The sequence below is a fragment of the Manis javanica genome, chromosome 1, assembly GCF_040802235.1.
Source record: "Manis javanica isolate MJ-LG chromosome 1, MJ_LKY, whole genome shotgun sequence".
Lineage (NCBI taxonomy): Eukaryota > Metazoa > Chordata > Mammalia > Pholidota > Manidae > Manis > Manis javanica.
Genome location: NC_133156.1, coordinates 55297567 through 55314011, shown reverse-complemented (window position 1 = coordinate 55314011; position 16445 = coordinate 55297567). Strand labels below are relative to the sequence as shown.

At 51.8% G+C, this 16445-nt stretch overlaps 1 protein-coding gene across 3 annotated transcripts in view; it reads right to left on the bottom strand.

Annotated features, from left to right (window-relative positions):
• Positions 1-7180: 7180 nt before the first annotated feature.
• The window catches only part of CPLX2 (complexin 2), an 88085-nt gene continuing 78820 nt past the window's right edge, over positions 7181-16445 (bottom strand). For all 3 annotated transcript variants that reach the window (XM_017660974.3, XM_017660976.3, XM_017660975.3), the window contains 3 exons: positions 12353-12472; positions 12043-12218; positions 7181-11290 (listed from right to left, as the gene is read on the bottom strand). In XM_017660974.3, the coding sequence (XP_017516463.1) occupies positions 11093-11290; positions 12043-12218; positions 12353-12383 (405 nt within the window). In that variant the 5' untranslated portion in view covers positions 12384-12472 and the 3' untranslated portion in view covers positions 7181-11092. The remainder of the gene's footprint in view (positions 11291-12042; positions 12219-12352; positions 12473-16445) is intronic.

Here is a 16445-nt window from a genome sequence, read left to right as displayed (position 1 = left end):
ACCTAGTGGGTTTGCTGTAGGGGCAGCTGAGGAGTGTCGAGGTAAGTCTGGGATCTGTGGCAGGGCTAGAGAGGTGGGCTAGAGCATGTGAAGTGCTGGCATCGTGGGAGAATTTGGGGCCTGAGAAAATGGTCAAGGACTATCAACCTAGGGCTTGTCTGCCCCTGGGGTTAAACCTCATTCTGTGCTTGGTGCTGGGTCACTGGGTGAGTTGGCATTACTGTAGGGCTGAGGTGAAGACTTGGCCTGGATCATGGCTGGGGATCAGAGGTTGGTCAGCAGTAGATGGGGCAGATGCTCCTGGCTGGTGTATGGGTGACCCACATGTCATACCAAAGTGTCTTTGGTCACATGCAACTTCTCAATTACTTATTCTTACCTAACATATTACATATTTTACTTATTCTTTTGCTTCTTGTCTGCTTCCTTTGACCAAAATGTCAGTTCCATGAGGGCAACCACTTTGTTCTGTGTAGTATCTCCAGCTCCTGAAACAGTGCCTGGCACACTGTAGGTGATCAGTAAGCACTTGTTGAGTGACTACATGGAGAATGTGGAAGTACATGCATCCAGGTAAGCCAAAGGTGTGTGCATTAGATTAGAAGTTCCCCAACTTTGCTATCCATTTGCATCACCTGGAGAACTTGTAAGAACTTGAATGCCTAGGGTGTACCCCTTACCAATCAAATCAGAATGTCTGGGGGCCTGAGCCAGGCACTGGTATGTTTAAGATCCTCAGATTGTTCCACTTGTGGCAATGTTTGAGATCCACTTACTCATTAGACCACACAAAGCATAGGTAGAAGGGGGAAGGCAGTGAGAGTGGGGATGGGGAGGGGCACGTGCACCTTGTGAGGACTACACAGTGGCCTGTGGAGGAAGGAGGGGGACAGGAGGTGAGCTGCAGTGTCCGGGTTCTGGGTGGTAGGATGGAGGCTTTTTGTCCGAGATCTCTATCACATTCTCTGGACACCCACCTTGCAGGTGATTACTTTGCTCTCAGAATGGATATTAGCTGTGAGTCAAGAAGAGCTCTCCCTTCCTGGCTAAACGATGGCAAATCAGTTTGAGGTCTTGGCTGGAACTGCTGCTGAGGGTTGGCAGCCAGGGAGCCCTCTAGCTGTTGGAGCCACAGCAGGGCTCTGCTAGGCATCAGGAGGAGGTGGCTCCTCATAGCACTTAACACTGTCCATAGGAGTTGATTGCAGGTCTGTCTGCAGCCCTCAGCTGGTTCTGGGAGCCTGGAAGGCCAGGAGCCAGGAGCCAGCTGTGGGGGCCAAGAAGGCAGGGAAAGCCCAGAGGGGGCTGCTGTCCAGGTTTGGGAGTGCAATTCTATTTATTTAGGGTAGTAATATTAATAGTATTACTCAAGTCATTTATTGAGAACTTACTATGTGCCAGACACTTTGATACATTTGTTGCAATAACTGGGCAGTGCAAGTATTATTATCCTTTTGTATGGAGGTCCTGAGGAGTAAAATAATGTGCTCATGGTCGATTGGGTTCAGTGTAGCAAACCAGGCTTAAAACCAGGTGTGTCTGGGAAAAATCCAAATGTTTTCTCATGATGCTCCACTGTGTGTCAGTGTGCATGTGTGGATTCTGAGCTCCTGTGACCATGTCAGATTCCGGTTTGAAAGGCTATGCCTAGCCCAGTGTTCGGCCATGGAGAGGTTCCCTGGGAAGAGTTCACTGAAGGTAGAAAGGAATGAGGAAGTGTTTGCTGAAGATGGATGAATGAAGGGGTGTCTGCTGACTAGGAGCTGAAGGTAGGCTGAGGTATGCATTGGGAGGTAAGTAGCATCTAAGATGACCCCACCCAACCCCCAATCATCTTCTTCCTCCCATTCAGGCCCTGTGTAGTCTCCTCCCATATTGAATCAGAGCTGGTGTGATTCATAGAGCTGAGCAGTCATGTGGTCATACAGGATGTTGCAGCTTCCACCTTGTTCTCTTGGACTTCTCCCTCAGGGACAGGCTAGCTGCCATGTTGTGAGGACACAAGAAGCCTTTTGGAAAGGCCCTCCTGTAAAGGCAGCCTCCTTCCACAGCTAGCGCCAGCTGGCCAGCAGGGTGACTAAGCATTTTGGAGGAGGGTCTCCAGCCCCAGCCAAGTCTTCAGATGAGACTGCAGCCCCAGCCAACATCTTGATTGACTTTCATGAGGGACCCCAGTCCAGAACTACCCAGTAAGCCGCTCCAGAATTCTCACAGAAACTGTGAGAGAAAATAGACATTTATTGCTTTAATCCACTGAATTTTGGGTAGTTTTTATGTAGTGATGATAGCTAATACATTGTTAAGAAATATTGCTCAATTTCTTTTGAGCTCAAGAGAGCTTCCTGGAAGGGGCAATTATTTCCTTTTGTCCTTCTCACTGGTGATCCTTACCTCTTACCTTGTCTTGTATTATAGTAAAAAGACATGAGACAGATTTGGTTTTAAATCAAAGTTCCCAATTTACTATTTGGTTGACTTAAGGATTTTTATTGAAATTAGTTCTTCTCCTTATCCTTTCCACTTCTCCCATCTTTCCTATTCTCGTCTTCTTGTCTTCATCTGTCTTACCATAGTAAAAGTAGCATTTTGTAGTAATGACTGTCATTATTTAAGTACCTGCTATGTGCCGGGCACTGTATTAGGGGATCTACAGACATTATTTTATGTAATTCCCTCAATGACCCTTTGTGGTGGGAGGGGGATGGGTGTTAGGTATTATTATACTCATTTTTAAAAATATATAAGGAAACCAAGCTTCATAGAGTCATATGGCAAAGGCCAGACATAATCAGGATTCAAAGCTAGTTTTGTCTGAAAACCAAAGCTTATGTTCATTCCCATTATATGCCTGTACTTCTGAGTCTCAGTGTTCTCATATGTAAAATGGGCATAATTCTGAGTTCACAGATTCCTGTCAGGATGAGCAGAGGAGGTGCCTTTAAAGCAGCAGCCTTTATGTCTGACATGTAGCAGGAGCTTAGTAAGTGGAGGCTTCCTTGCTCTCCCTCCTGTTTCCTCCCACCTTATGTACTTTAAGGTGGGCTATTTTGACCCTCCTGTAGACAGAGTCATGCCAATTGCCTCTCTGCGAGCAGAGGGCAGTTGATGAGGCTGAGAGCTGGAGACCACTGGGCCTGCCCTCGGATGGGGTGATGCCCTGGGCCTGTAGTCCGAGGAGGTGTTAATGCCAGCTCTCACCCCACCCACTGAGCATGTACCAGGTGCTGGCTCTGTGCCTGGAGTGGGAAGGGCCTGCCTGAGCTCACACAGAGAGGAAGGCAAGGCTGGAACCTGCATTCATCCAGGCCAGTGCCTGTGGAGAGGCTAGTGCGTAGAGACAGCTCCAGCTGGAGGATCCCAGCTGAGAAAACATTGTCCTTGGGGGGTATCGAATCATCTCTCAGACCAGGCAAGAAGTCCCAATTAATTACAAGTGCTAAGCGAGTGGTCTGGAAGCAGAACTTTGCAGTCAGTTAAAGAGATGCTGGAGGAGGCTTCATTAACCCCCTGCCTCCTGGCAACTTTAGGTTTAGGAGAAGGAAGGGACCTGTCTGACTGTAATGAGCTACCTGACCCTGTGGGGAATGCAAGCCGAGAGTGTCCTCTACCAAAGACACCACAGGAGGGACTCCTGGGTTGCATGGGAGAATAGATTTGACTTAAATCCTCCTCCCAGTTCAGATTTCTTCATTTCTTGTGCTTTGAACCCTGTGGTGAAGAAAATTGTTAAGACATTGGCTCACTTAGTGGCTAAGCCCATGCAAAGTGCATTCTCTGCTTCTCTTGTCCCTCTGTGTGGAGAGCAGACTGCCCACTGGATTCTGCCCAAGTGCCGCAAGCCAAGAAGCCCCAAACCAAACTCCTTATTTTTCTCCAAACCTGTCTCCCGCCAGTGTTCCAGATCATGAAGAATGGGGCCACCCATGATGGAGTCAGACACTGACCCGGACTCCTCCCTCCTCTGTGCTCCCCGCCCCCAGTCCTCAAGTCCTGACAATTTGCCCCCTATGTAGCCTTCTAGTCTGCCTACTTCTTCCAGGCCCTTTGCCGCTGACTGAGGTCAGGCCTCACCATCTCCAACCTTGACATTGCACCAGCTCCTCCCTGGACTCCCCGTTCATCCTCCTCTCAGCCCTCATGGTCGTCCCCAGTCTGCACATCTGATCATATCACTCCTCTGCTCAAGACCCTTCCTTGGCTCCCCTTTGCCTACAGGTAGAGCCCAACTTCATTGCCTGGAGCTCTGGTTGACATCCCAGGCTCTCAGGTTTTCATCAAGAACTCAGTAAGCTGCAGACATCCCCTGCTTCTCTCCTCCCAGCTCCTACCACCCATGTCTGGCTACTTTTGTCTCCTCTATACCTTTGCTCATGCCAGCCCCTCTGCCTGGGGTGCCCTCCTTCTCCATCGGGTTGACTTCTTCTTGTTTAAGGCTCATCTCAGATGTCACCTCCTCCAGGGAGCCTTCTCCATGCACCCTGGGTTTGCCTGTATCACTGCACATGTTATGGTGGCTAAGTTGTCTGCTTCTCTGCCTGTCTCCTCCATTAGTGGGTAGATTCCTAGTGGAAGGGGCTGTGTGATGTGTGTTCCTGGGGTCTAGTACAATGCCTAGCAACTAGCAGACACTCAGTAAGTGCTCTTTAACTGAGAGAAGTAACACTGTGAGGAAAAGACCTTCAGGACTGAAAGTGAGAGGATGCTGGAATTTCCTGCCACTGAGTAGAAAGGAGAGGTGGAGGGCAGAGGAGAAGCATCTGGGGCTGGGTTTACTGAGGAGGGACCTGGGTTGTGGGAGGAAGTGGCCTGTGGAGAGCACATAGGTGGACTTCCAGAGAAGCCCTCATGTTCCCTTTCTCTCCAATCTCAATTCTTTGAAGCCCTCAAAGCCCAGAACCTGCCTCTGGGAATAGCCTCAGTCTTGTAGAAGCCCTAGGGGAGCCCATCATTGGCCCCTGCCCTGCTCTGACATGCTTCCCCCACCACGGGACCCTGTAGCTGAAGAGGTTTGTGTCTGGCTCCTCTGAGGCCCTGCTTCCCTCCTGCTTCCTGGTAGGCAAGGCGGAATCGCCTCAGCTTCTATGGGGAGCAGACTCCAAGAAGCTGCAATGACCCCTGTCCTAGTATTCACACCTTTGTATAATCTCCCTGTGAGTGTGGGCAGGTCTGTGATTTCTCACCAATATAATATAGCAAAGGTGATGGGATGTCACTTCCACGATCAGGTCACCTACCATTTTGGCTTCCATCTTCCTAGCAGATGCTCTCTATTGCCTTCTTGGCTAACACGCTGTGATGAAGAAAGCTGGCATGTCGTGAGTTGCCCTAATGGAGAGGACCACGTGGCAGGGAACAGAGAACAGCCTCTGGCCAACAGCCAGCCAGGGACTGAGGCCCTCAGTCCAATAGGAACTGAATCTTGCCAACAGCTACATGATCTTGGAAGTGCCCATCTGAGCCTTCAGCTGAGACCCCAGCCCTAGTCTTCTCCTTGACCCGCAGCCTGGTGAGAGGTCTTAATGCAGAGCACCCAGCACAGCCTGGATTTCTGATCCATAGAAATTGTGAGGTAATAAACATGTATTGTTTTAAGCCAGTAAGTTTGTGGTAATTTATTATGCAGCAGTAGATAACTAATACAGCCTCCCAGTGAACACTGAGCTGCCCCGACTCTGAGAGTCCAGGGGACCTGCTCTCCATTAGTGTGCTATCCCAGAGTTGGGCAGATATGGGAGAAAGGCAGGAGGGGTGATGTTAGAGCACAGAAGAGGGAGGAGTCAGGTTCTGTTCCCCTCCCCCTGCTGTCCAGGAAGAGGAGATAGAGATGGACCACTTGGGCCCAGAGTTGGCATTGGGTTTCTGAGTACCCACTGCAGGCTAGACTCTCTGGTGGGTGCTGGGAGGCCTTGGGGCACCAGCTAGCCCTGCCTTCTGTAAGCTCCCAAGTTAACAAAAGAGACATAAGCAGTGACATAAATTACAGGGGAATTTGCCAAGTGCCATTCATTGAGTGCTTGGCACGTGGTGCTAAGAGTGTGTGTGCAGGACCCCATTTACCTCACAACAACTGTGGAGGCCGGAACAATTATTATTATCCCATTTTACTTGTGAGCAAACACTCAGAAGGGGTTAAGTGGCTTGTTCAAGATCACTCTGCTGGGTCACAGAATCTACCAGCAAGCCCAGCGCTGTCTGAGCATATGGCTGCAGCGCTCTGTGTTGTGCGCACAGCAGAGAAGTCCGCTGCAGGAGGGGATGGGGCTGCGTGGTGTGGGCTTCACACAGCAGGTGACATCTGAGCTGGACCTTGAATAGTTAGAGGAGCACACCAGGGAGGGCAGAGGGAACGGAATATGCCAACATGGAACAGCATGGTATATGAGCGGGCTGCGCGCACTTGGAGCATGAAGCTGGGTGTGGGTCTAACCCAGTAGGTCATATCACATGGGGTCACTTTGACAATTTTGATGTTACCCTGTAGGCAGATGCTATCCTGTAGGCCACTGAAAGGCAATGGACAGGGATTGACATGGTGAAGTGACTAGGTGGGGTGGGATGGCAGGGAGGGAAAGCTGTAGAGGCTAGGAGGTCAGTGTGTGGGAATGGGTGATGTCTAGATGAGAGGGCAGGAGATGAGGCCTGGCTTAAAAGCAGGGCGATGGTTGGGGGCAGCCGAGGGCGGAGGGAGGTTCTGGTCTGGTCCTGACTCTTTAACAAGGTCTGTCTGGGAAGCATCAAGGTCTAGGAGCCACAGTGGGTGGTATGCTGTGTCCCCGTACCCCTCCTGGAGCAGGGGTTCCACCAGGGTTGGCAGGATGGTCAGTGACAGACCTCTGCCCACCACGCACCTTAGCTGCATGTCAGCACACCACCCCTGGATCCTGGGGTAAAAGATGGCTAGAGATGGGGTGTGGCATGCTGTGACCCAGCTAGACACTGGCTCCTGGCATTGGCTGTACAGTTGACTTTGAAGGGCAGGAGGCGAGCGGCCCTGCATCTCTGGGATCAGCACTGACTTGGCCTCCGTTGGTTTCTGGGGTCATTTGCACAGTGTCCTCGCCTGAAGTGAGTCTAACAGTGAAGGTTTCCTGTGGCCTCTTGAGCTCTGTGTGTTGGCCCCCCTCACCTCATGTAGCCCTGGCAGTGCTGACGGACAGAAGAGGACAGACAGACTGAGAGCTGCTGTACAAGGTCTTTTCTTTGTTGTCATGGTTGGTTTGGTACATCTTAGCATCTGCATCATACAAAGGGGGGAGCAACAGCCATGGCTTTTGGTCAGGTTCAGGGGCATGAGGGGATACCTCTCCCCTCCCCCCAGGCACTGACACATTTAAAGGAAGCAGAGCAACAAGGACACAGCACAGATGTGGGAAAGGGATTCCCCCAGTGAGCAGGATGGTCTTCCTAACCTGGGTCTCACTAGGACCCCCACAGCCCTGGCCCAGGCCCAGCACGAGCATCATTCTCTCCCCAGTGAAGAGGGTGGGCAACAGCAGTGTGGAGGGGAGCAGGGCATATGTAGGGAGGCATGTCCTCAGGCCTGGGGTACATGCCCTCATCTGAGCCAGTCTGCCTTCCAGCCCGTTCAGTCAAGGGCCAGCAGAACCCTAAAAGGATGGAGCCGTTGGGTGGGTGGGGAACTCTGCCAACTGGGTGCTGCGGGTCTGCCCAACTGTCCTCTAGCCACAAGCCTTTGGATGGCTGCTTTGCCTATCAGCTGTCCCACCTGAGAAGGGCCTGGGCTGAAATACTTCTCTTTCCTCTACATACACGCACGCATGCACACACACACCTGGGAAGGTCTCTTGACTTCTGCTTGCTTTTGGAGACCCAAAGAAACCCTTCCAGGAGCTCCTGGACCTGGAACAGAGGCCACCGAGGTGTGGAAATCCTGGCCCACTACCAGCACCCAGCTTGGGAGCTCCAGCAAAGCCGTTTCCCTTCTCTCTGGCACAGAAGCACGGTGGTGGCCTTCTGTGGCAAGCACATGTGCCCCCACCTGGAGGTGCATACTCCCCTGCATTTCCCTTGTTTTCATCCCTGTACAAATGATTGCTCCTTCCTATTTCCCTAGCTTGGGATGTCACCCTTGTACATTGTATGTGTGTTTTGAATTATGAGGCCTCTCCCTCCCTGTCCCCGCCTCCTAAGTGTGTTATATGCAGTGCCCCATCTGTGTGACACACTCATCCTCCTCCCATCCAATGGGCCCCACACACCTGCTGCCCCAGGTGCAGCATCTGAACATCCCTTTCCTGCTAGAGCACCCCATAGATATTTTGCCTCCTGCCTCCTGCCCTCTGCCATGAGTGTGGCGCACATGACATTCTCTCTGGGCCACACATTAACGTCTCTCCAGTCAAGTGTGTGTCAGGAATGACAGTCATCGTGTTTGCTGGACCTGAGAGTGATCACTTGGCAGTGACCAAGGTGGGCCCCAGGCTGAAATTCTCCCCCTGCTCCTGCCTCCGGGAGACCTCCAGTCCTGCTGCTTGGAGCAGACTGGAGGAGTCCAGGATGTGCACCAGACTAAGCCAGCCTGGAGGGTCCTCTCATATGGCAAAAACCTTGAGTCCACTCTGGTGGTGTAGAGGGGCTATGGAGACCACCAGGGATGTTCTCTGCGGGTCTGGGGTCCCTCAGGCCCACATGGGATATCTTGCATGGCTAGGTTCCCCTGCTCATCTGAAGTTCCCTGGGCCTCAGTCTTCCCTGCCAACTTGGCATTCTCTGTGCCCTGGCACCACCTTTGAGTTCTGTAGGCCACTGTCAAGGGGGAGACCTTTCTGAACACTTGTGTCCAGGTGGGGCTCACACTCAGGGGAGTGTGAGGGACCCCTTGGGGAGGCCTGGGACCCCTTGACTGGGCCTTGCCTGTCTCTGCATCAGGACCCCAGGGCTCTAAGAATGACCATCCTGCCCAGGATAACAGACAAAAACAGACAAGCAGACAACAGGGGTGCAAGGTGGCTCCCCATCACAGACACAGACCTCTGGGGGCAGGACACAAGGGCACAGGGGAGGCGGCGGGGGAGAAGGGCAAGTCCAGGGGGCCAGAGCTGCTGAGACCTGGCTCCCCAGAGAAGGGACAGACCAGGAAATTTTTCTGGTTCCCTAGACATGTGGATTGTTTTGTCTCGTCTTTAAAGTATTGCAGTCTAACTGATATGGCTTTAACTATTGGAAACGGACAGAGAAGACACATGTCTCTCTCTGAAATAAAAGCATAAATCCACTAAAATGGAAAACCTGCAAAATGCAAACTGGGGCCGATGGGGCAGGGGCTTTGAGGGCAGGCAAGTCGCCCCTTCCCTGGCCCCTGCTTTTGGGGTGGGCCCTAGTAGGGGCCCAGCATGGCTTCTTGGGGCACTGCCCAGATCTGTCCCAGTGGACTTCTGAGGACCTTGGGCAGGAACCCCTCAAGGGCGGGAGGACTCTAGGCCAAGAACAAGTTCTCCTGTTGGATGTGGCCACCTATGACCAATGCCCAGAGGGGACATGTTACCCATGTTCTTTCTCCCCAGGCACATACCCTCTGTATCACTACCTTCCCAGAGCCACACACATGCACACAACAGTCTTGGCACACACTTCTCAACATCTAACACCTCTCCACCACTCCTGTCATGCATGCTGTTTTGAAATCACACGTAGATACAAGCTAAAACATGCAATCCTTACCACACATGAGATAGCTAACACACACATATAACACAAGTTCAGCTCATACATACCACCTCAAACAAGCACACACATAAGGCTGCCTAACATACACAGTCTCTAACACACAGATGGGATGACTGACATACACACACAGTCTGAAGATAAACACACATCCTAACCATACACCTACATGTACAACCTCTGGACACACAATTGCTGATGCAGTCTCTGCTAGGCACACTCATGTGTGCATGGACACACACTTGCCTTTCGTTTGCTCCATGGCCCCCCAGTTCTCACACAACTGACTGAGCAGAAGGCCTTGACAATTTGGTGTGTGTTGGTGGTGGGGGGAACAAATGCCAGCCTTACACATCCCAGAGGAGAGTTTGTTCTTGGCCAATGAGATGCATGGACAGATGTCTTCTGTCTGTGGGAACTGGCTTCTTTCCAAAGGCTTGGGGCTTTGGCCAGGAAGGGTCTTCCTGGGGACCATGGGGCCCTGGAAGCACATGGACAGGACAGGGTGGGGAAGAGGGGTGGATAGGAATGGGGGCAGTTTGGCCGCACATGGGGGGGAGAGGACCCCATGGCATGGGCCATTGCTGCCCAATGGCTCCGAGTATTTTCTGGGGGGCCTGGGCAGCCCCTTGGCTGGGCAAGCTGGGTCCAACCTGGCAGTGGGGTCCCAGGACCTAAGCGGAATGGGGAGGACAAGGAGGCTGCCTTACCCTGGGGCCTCTCCACAGATGAGTTAAAGTCCAAAGAGGATCCATTTGGAGGGACTGTCTTAGTAGGGGCTACCCCTCTTAGGGTGGGGTTGGAGGAGGGGTGCTTCCACGCTGGGTGTCATGGGGAGAGGGAAGGAGAGCCCCAGCCTCCTGCCCAGACCCCGGCCCAGCCAGAGCACAGCAAGCCCTCTCAGGCTAGGCCCTCACAGGGCAGGCTTAGCCTGACTCCCTTGCTCAGAGCCAGGCTACTCAATGCCCCTGCCCTGACCCAGAGGCCCTTGGGGGCCAGAGGCCAAAGGTCAGCATGCTGGGCAGGGCTGGAATGTGTCATTACTTTAGCTGGCTGGGGACAGTGGTCCTCCTGGCAGTGGGGTGCATGAAGGAATGTATGGGGGTCACCTCACTAGCACAGACCTCAGGCTTCTGGAAGGGTTCCGAGTGCCTCTCTCACTGTGCTCAACACCCCCTGCTGGGGGTGAAAGCTCTCTTCCCTTTTCCAAGCAACTTGGAAGAGGAGGGCTGGGTGCTCTGGGGTGAAGGGGGTGTGAGTGGGAGGGGCCCCTGGCCAGGGAAGTGGGGCAGAGATCAACTGAGGTTTTCCCTTTCAGAACTGAGACTGAACTGATCAAAAAGAAAAGAACCAAAAAAAAAAAAAAAAAAAAGTAACCGTTGGAGCGGGGACAGGGCAGGAGGCGTGGTCACTTCTTGAACATGTCCTGCAGCGGCCCAGGCAGGTACTTGAGCACCGTGTCCAGGATGCTGTCCTCCTCCTCCTCCTCCTCGTCCCCGCAGCCCGCAGGGATGGCCTTCTTGGGCCGGGTCAGGCTCCCCTCGCAGGGCTGCTCCAGGGCCGCCTTCTCCTCAGCCTCCTTCTCCTCCTTCTTCTTCAGCCCGTACTGGGGACAGGGAGGGCAGAGGTGAGCGGGAATCGGGGAAGCAGGGGGCTGGCTCTCAAGGCCTTGCAGACCGGGGTGGGCCGCTCCTGAGAACTGCCCAAGCCTCAGTCCTCCCAGCTGTAAAACGGGGATCTTGTCATCTTTGCGGGATTCTGCCAGCCCTCAGCAGGTGCTCAACACAGAAAGACTGTGCATCGGGTTTCCTGTAAAATTAATACCTGCTCCTAATAACCTCTCTGCTCTTTTGAAATCCCTCAAGATCTGAAAACTGAAAGTTGTCTCATATATTTGGAGTCAATTTTGGTGACAGAGCTTGATTTAGACTGAAGGAAGGATACTTACAGTCTTGGCTCATCCCAGTGATGCCAGCAGACACATACTGAAGTGTGTGGCTGAGGGTGGCAGCTGCAGGCCCACTGGGTGCCCAACAGTAACCAGTGCTTCAGGGCACTAGGGCGCTTTCCAAAACTCCCACATGCTGGATCCCAAACATGTTTGGTCTCAGGGTTTCGGCACTAGACTGCGGACCCACAGCATCAAACATCAGGGGGCGCTTAGTATGTGCGTTATCTTACCTAAGCCCCCCAGCGACCCTTTGATCTTCTGAGGGAGGCGCTCCTGTGAGCAGCTTTCTTCTGATGGGAGGAGTGAGGCTCGGAAAGCGCGAGGTGTAAGGGGAAAGCCGGGATTCGGGGGAGCCCGGGGCCGGGGTTTGGGGTGCCCGAATCACTCTGGCGGTGGGCGGCGCTGACCTTGTCTCGGATCTGCTGCCGAACCTTCTCGCGCTCGGCCTCCATGCGTGCGTGCTTGGCTTTACGCTCCTCCTCCTGCTGCCGCAGCGCCTCCTGCCGCTCCTCCTCCTTCTTTTGCGCGTCTGGGTCCTTCTCCTCCTCTCCCCCCAGCATCTTCCCCATATCCTTGGTGGCCCCTACGGGGAGTGGATTGGGGAGGCAGAGGGCGGGGTCAGCGGCACAGGGCTGGGGACAGAGGGGTTGGTGCACTGAGGGCCTCCCCCGGGGCGGGGACCTCGGTCGGGGTTCGGGGCAGGGGGCTGGGGCCTACCTCCGAGGGCCTGCTTCATGACGAAGTCCATGCTGCCGGCTCTGGAGAGTGTGCCCTACGCCTGCAGCCGAATTTGCATGCAGTTCTCCTGGCAGGCCGGGCCCAGGGGGATGTGCTCACCTGCAAAAGAGGGGTTTGGGGGCAGAGTTAGACAGACGATGGCTTCACCCTGGCTCAGGCATCCGGCACCATCAATCCGAGGCTAAGACCCAATGGCCTGGTAGCTAGCAGAAAGATGGAAAGGGGCTATTTCCTGAGCATTGCTATGTGCCAGGCACATCTGTGCTGCCAAAAAGCTTCTGATCCCAACTTAAAAGCCTTCATCTTGACCATATTGCTTTAATTTGACTGAAGCCAGGAGTGTTGGAAAGAACGCAAGTGTTGGAATTTGGAGGCAGGCAGAGCTGGGTTCTAATGCCACCCTCATTCCTTATTTGCCATGTGACTTTTAGACAGTTCCTGAACCTCCTTGAAGTCCCATTTCCTCCTCTGTGAGATAGAAATGGCAGTGCCTCCCTTCCCAGGGTTACTGTGGGGACTGGAGAGAGATTTCCAGCCTCCGCCCCTGGATCAACCACAAGGTGGAATGTGCTTAGGGCCCCAGCAAATCAGAGGCCAGTGAAAAAATAATAGCCAGTGTGGGTGAACGTTTCCAGACTTCTGAAATTAGACAAATGGAGAAATAAAATATTTTTACTGCAGTGTACGTGTAGGTTGTGTGTTTTATAGCTTGATATTGATTTTTATTTTGGATTACACATGAGGGGTTGTTGGCAGCATGATAATCTTCTCAGGGCTTAGGGCCTTTAAAGTGCCAAGCATGGGCCTCGTAAGCACTCAGCTTATGTTAGTCCTCCTTCTTGTCTCCCTAAATCACCAACTTTCAGTTTTTATTATGTTTTTTATTATTTTTTTGCCTCAGAAGGTTTCTCTCTAAAATCTTAATGGGAATATCAATATGGAAAATACATAAAAATGAAACTATTCCAATACTGATGGGAGAGGGGTAGAAAGCCTGCAGCCTCCCCCTCCACCCTCAGCCTCCTTCTTACCCTGTTCCTCCCATACTCCTGAGACTTTGAACCCTGATCCTCCAACTCTTAGAGATTTCCTTTCTATTTTAGCCATTCAGTTTCACTGGTTCTCTCATAGGCAAAGCCAGTACAAATCCCCTTTGAGGGGATGGATGGGGACAGCCACGAGCTACCCAAACTGTGATGTGGCTTGACGGTCAAGTGAGCTTAGGTCTACTCATGAAGGCCTTGCATCCCACACAGCTTTGGAGTGTTTATGACTTGCTGAGAAGGAAAGGGGTCTTGAGAAATGGTGGCAGAGAAGCCAGGCCAGATATTGCAACCAGGTTGAGTTCAAGGTCCCTGGCTGGTTGGTTATGGATTCCTCTCAAATCCTTCAAAATGAGAAAACATATCAGCAGACTGAGATCTTTCCATAATGGGGTCCTGGGGTTTATTTGAGGACTTGTACACGATCATACCACCTGGTTGGAAGTCCTGGCTCCAATACTCACTGGCTGTGGCCCCCGGGGAAAGCTTGGTTTGTTCCCTGCAAACAGGGGAGTATTAAGCCTGCTCATATATTGATGTTTGAAGGAGAAGAGGAGATACTGGTCAAGTGCCTGGTGTGTAATGTTAGCCATTGCTAACTGCACATTTATGAGGACACACCAAAAAGGAACAGGATTTCCAGGAAATGCAAGAGAACCCACTCTGACCCAGACTTCTGAGTTTGAAGGAGGCTCAGCTCAGTCAATCGTTTCCATTTGATTCAAAACACTGTAAACAGACTGTGTTTCTAAGAAAGGAAATGTACAATTTAATAACCAAATGATTTCAGGAACTACTGGGTTCCTCTTCTGTGTTTACATGCAGCTCAAGGAATTGCCAGGTGGTGGTGGAGGAGGCAGGACTCTAATTTGAGATGTTTCAGAGTGGTGAACAGGGCACCTGGGCTTTAGGTGCAGCCTCAGCCCTAACTGGCTGCCCAGGCAAGTCTCTCTCTGGACCAGATGACCTTTGGGGCCCTTTTCTCAGCCCTTCTGTTGGAGCATTTGAACTGCTGGCTACCCCGCTGTATTCTTAAACCCCTCTCCTCTCTGGGGTCTGTGGCTCCGTTCTCTCTTCTCTTCCTCACCTACTGCTCTCTCCCCTCTCCTGCTACTCCCTCTGCCCTCCTCTACCCTCCCCTCTCCTGCTTTGCTGGCTCTCTTCTTCCTCTCACCTCTTAAGTGTGTTTTCCAGGACTCTGACCTCAGCCCCCGCCTCCTTTCTCTCTCTAAACGTTCCTTAGGAAACTCATCCTTTCTCGGGGTCTTAATGACACCCAGATGTCTTGTGTTCATTCATTTAATAAGTATTAACTAAGCATCTACTATGTGCCAGGCAGTGTGTTAGGCACTGGGGATATAATAATGAATAAGACAAAGTCCTCCCCTCATACATTCTGGGGTGTGTGTGGTGTGTGTTTGTATGAGAGAAAGAGAGAGAGAGAGAGACAGAGAGAGACAGAGAGTGTGAGATAGGTAATAAGTCAAGAAATACATTCACTTTCCTCTGGGACACCTTCCCCTGGATGTCCCATGGGCACCACTCAGATCAAGCATGCTATCTTTTGATCGCCAAACCATCTCCTTCACCAGACTCCTCTGCCTCCCTGCATTCATTTGGCAAACATGGGTTAACCTCTCTGAGTCTCCAGTCTTCTTTATACAGTGAGGATTATAATACCACTTCAAAGGGTTAGAAATACCCAATGGAATGTGTTCAGCACATGCCGGGGGCTCAATAAATGGTGGCTATTGTCATGATCAAAATGGTTAAAGCCAGCTAGTGTGAACTCCTGCAACCTCCTAGCTCCTAAGGAAAAGCGCCTCCTCCTTGCTGAAGTTAATCCTGCCTGTGCTCCGGACTTCCTCTCAGACCTCCTCCTTGCTCCATTCATCACTGCCTCTCCCCATTTTCAATCTCTTCTCCATAGGTCTCTTCTAGCCCCTTCCTTCTCCAACTCCTGCCCTGAACTCCACTTTTCCCTTAATCTCTGCCCTCTAACTTTGTGATGAACGAATCTCCACTTGGTGTCACCATTTCTTCAGGTCCCCATCAAGCCCTTTGGTTCTGTGAGATCAGAGATGGGCAGCCTTTGCACTGCTACAGAAACTGCCACAGTCAGAGTCACTAGAGGCCTTGTAACTGGAGTGTTTCCATAGCCTTCCTCCTCCTCCATCCCTCTGTAGGGTAGGATGCTGATGATGACCGCCTACCCTGCCCCCCTTTTTCAGCTTTCTTATTGAATCTCCTGAATTCCATGACACAGCACTCCTGTGGTCTTCATCCCACTTCTCAGACAGGCCTTCTCTCTCTCCTTTGCTGACTCCTTTCCTTTAAAATGTAGATGTTCCCCAGGCCATCTCTCCCCCTCCCACAGGCCCTCACTGTCTCCCTTGGGAATCTCACCTGACCCTATTGATTTATGCTTTTCTTTAGTCACAGATCTCCCTCTCTCTCTCCAAACCTGTACATTTAACTCTTCTGCATATTGGACATAGAGAATTTCAAATTCAATCTGTCCAAAGATTATTCTCATTCTTATCTCCCTGACCCAACCATCTTTTCCTCCAGCATGTCTTGTTCCAATTCCCTCGACTGAAAACCCCAGAGTCAGCGAATTCTTAAGTCATTCATTCACTCATTCAGTCATTTCCTCCCTCCCTCACACTACAAATATTCTTTGAGCACTGGCTCTGCCAGCCCTTGACTATGGCAGGGAACAAGAGTATTCAGCATTTGGTCTCCCAGCATTCAGTCAACTGGGGAGGCTGACACTGGACAAAAGACCACACAAGGAATAGATAGGTAAGTTATGATTGACGATTGAGATGCAGTGCTGAGGGAGAGTTCGCAGACTGCAGCTTCACAATTCTCCCTGTATCCATACCCTCTTCTCCTGAAGCTGCTAATGCCTTGGTTCAGGGACGTGAGGTTCTGGATTTATGCATAACCTCTAAATCTGTCCCTTCCCTAGCTCTCAACCATCCTCCACACGGCCTTCTGAATTAATCTTCCTAACAGGCATGCTC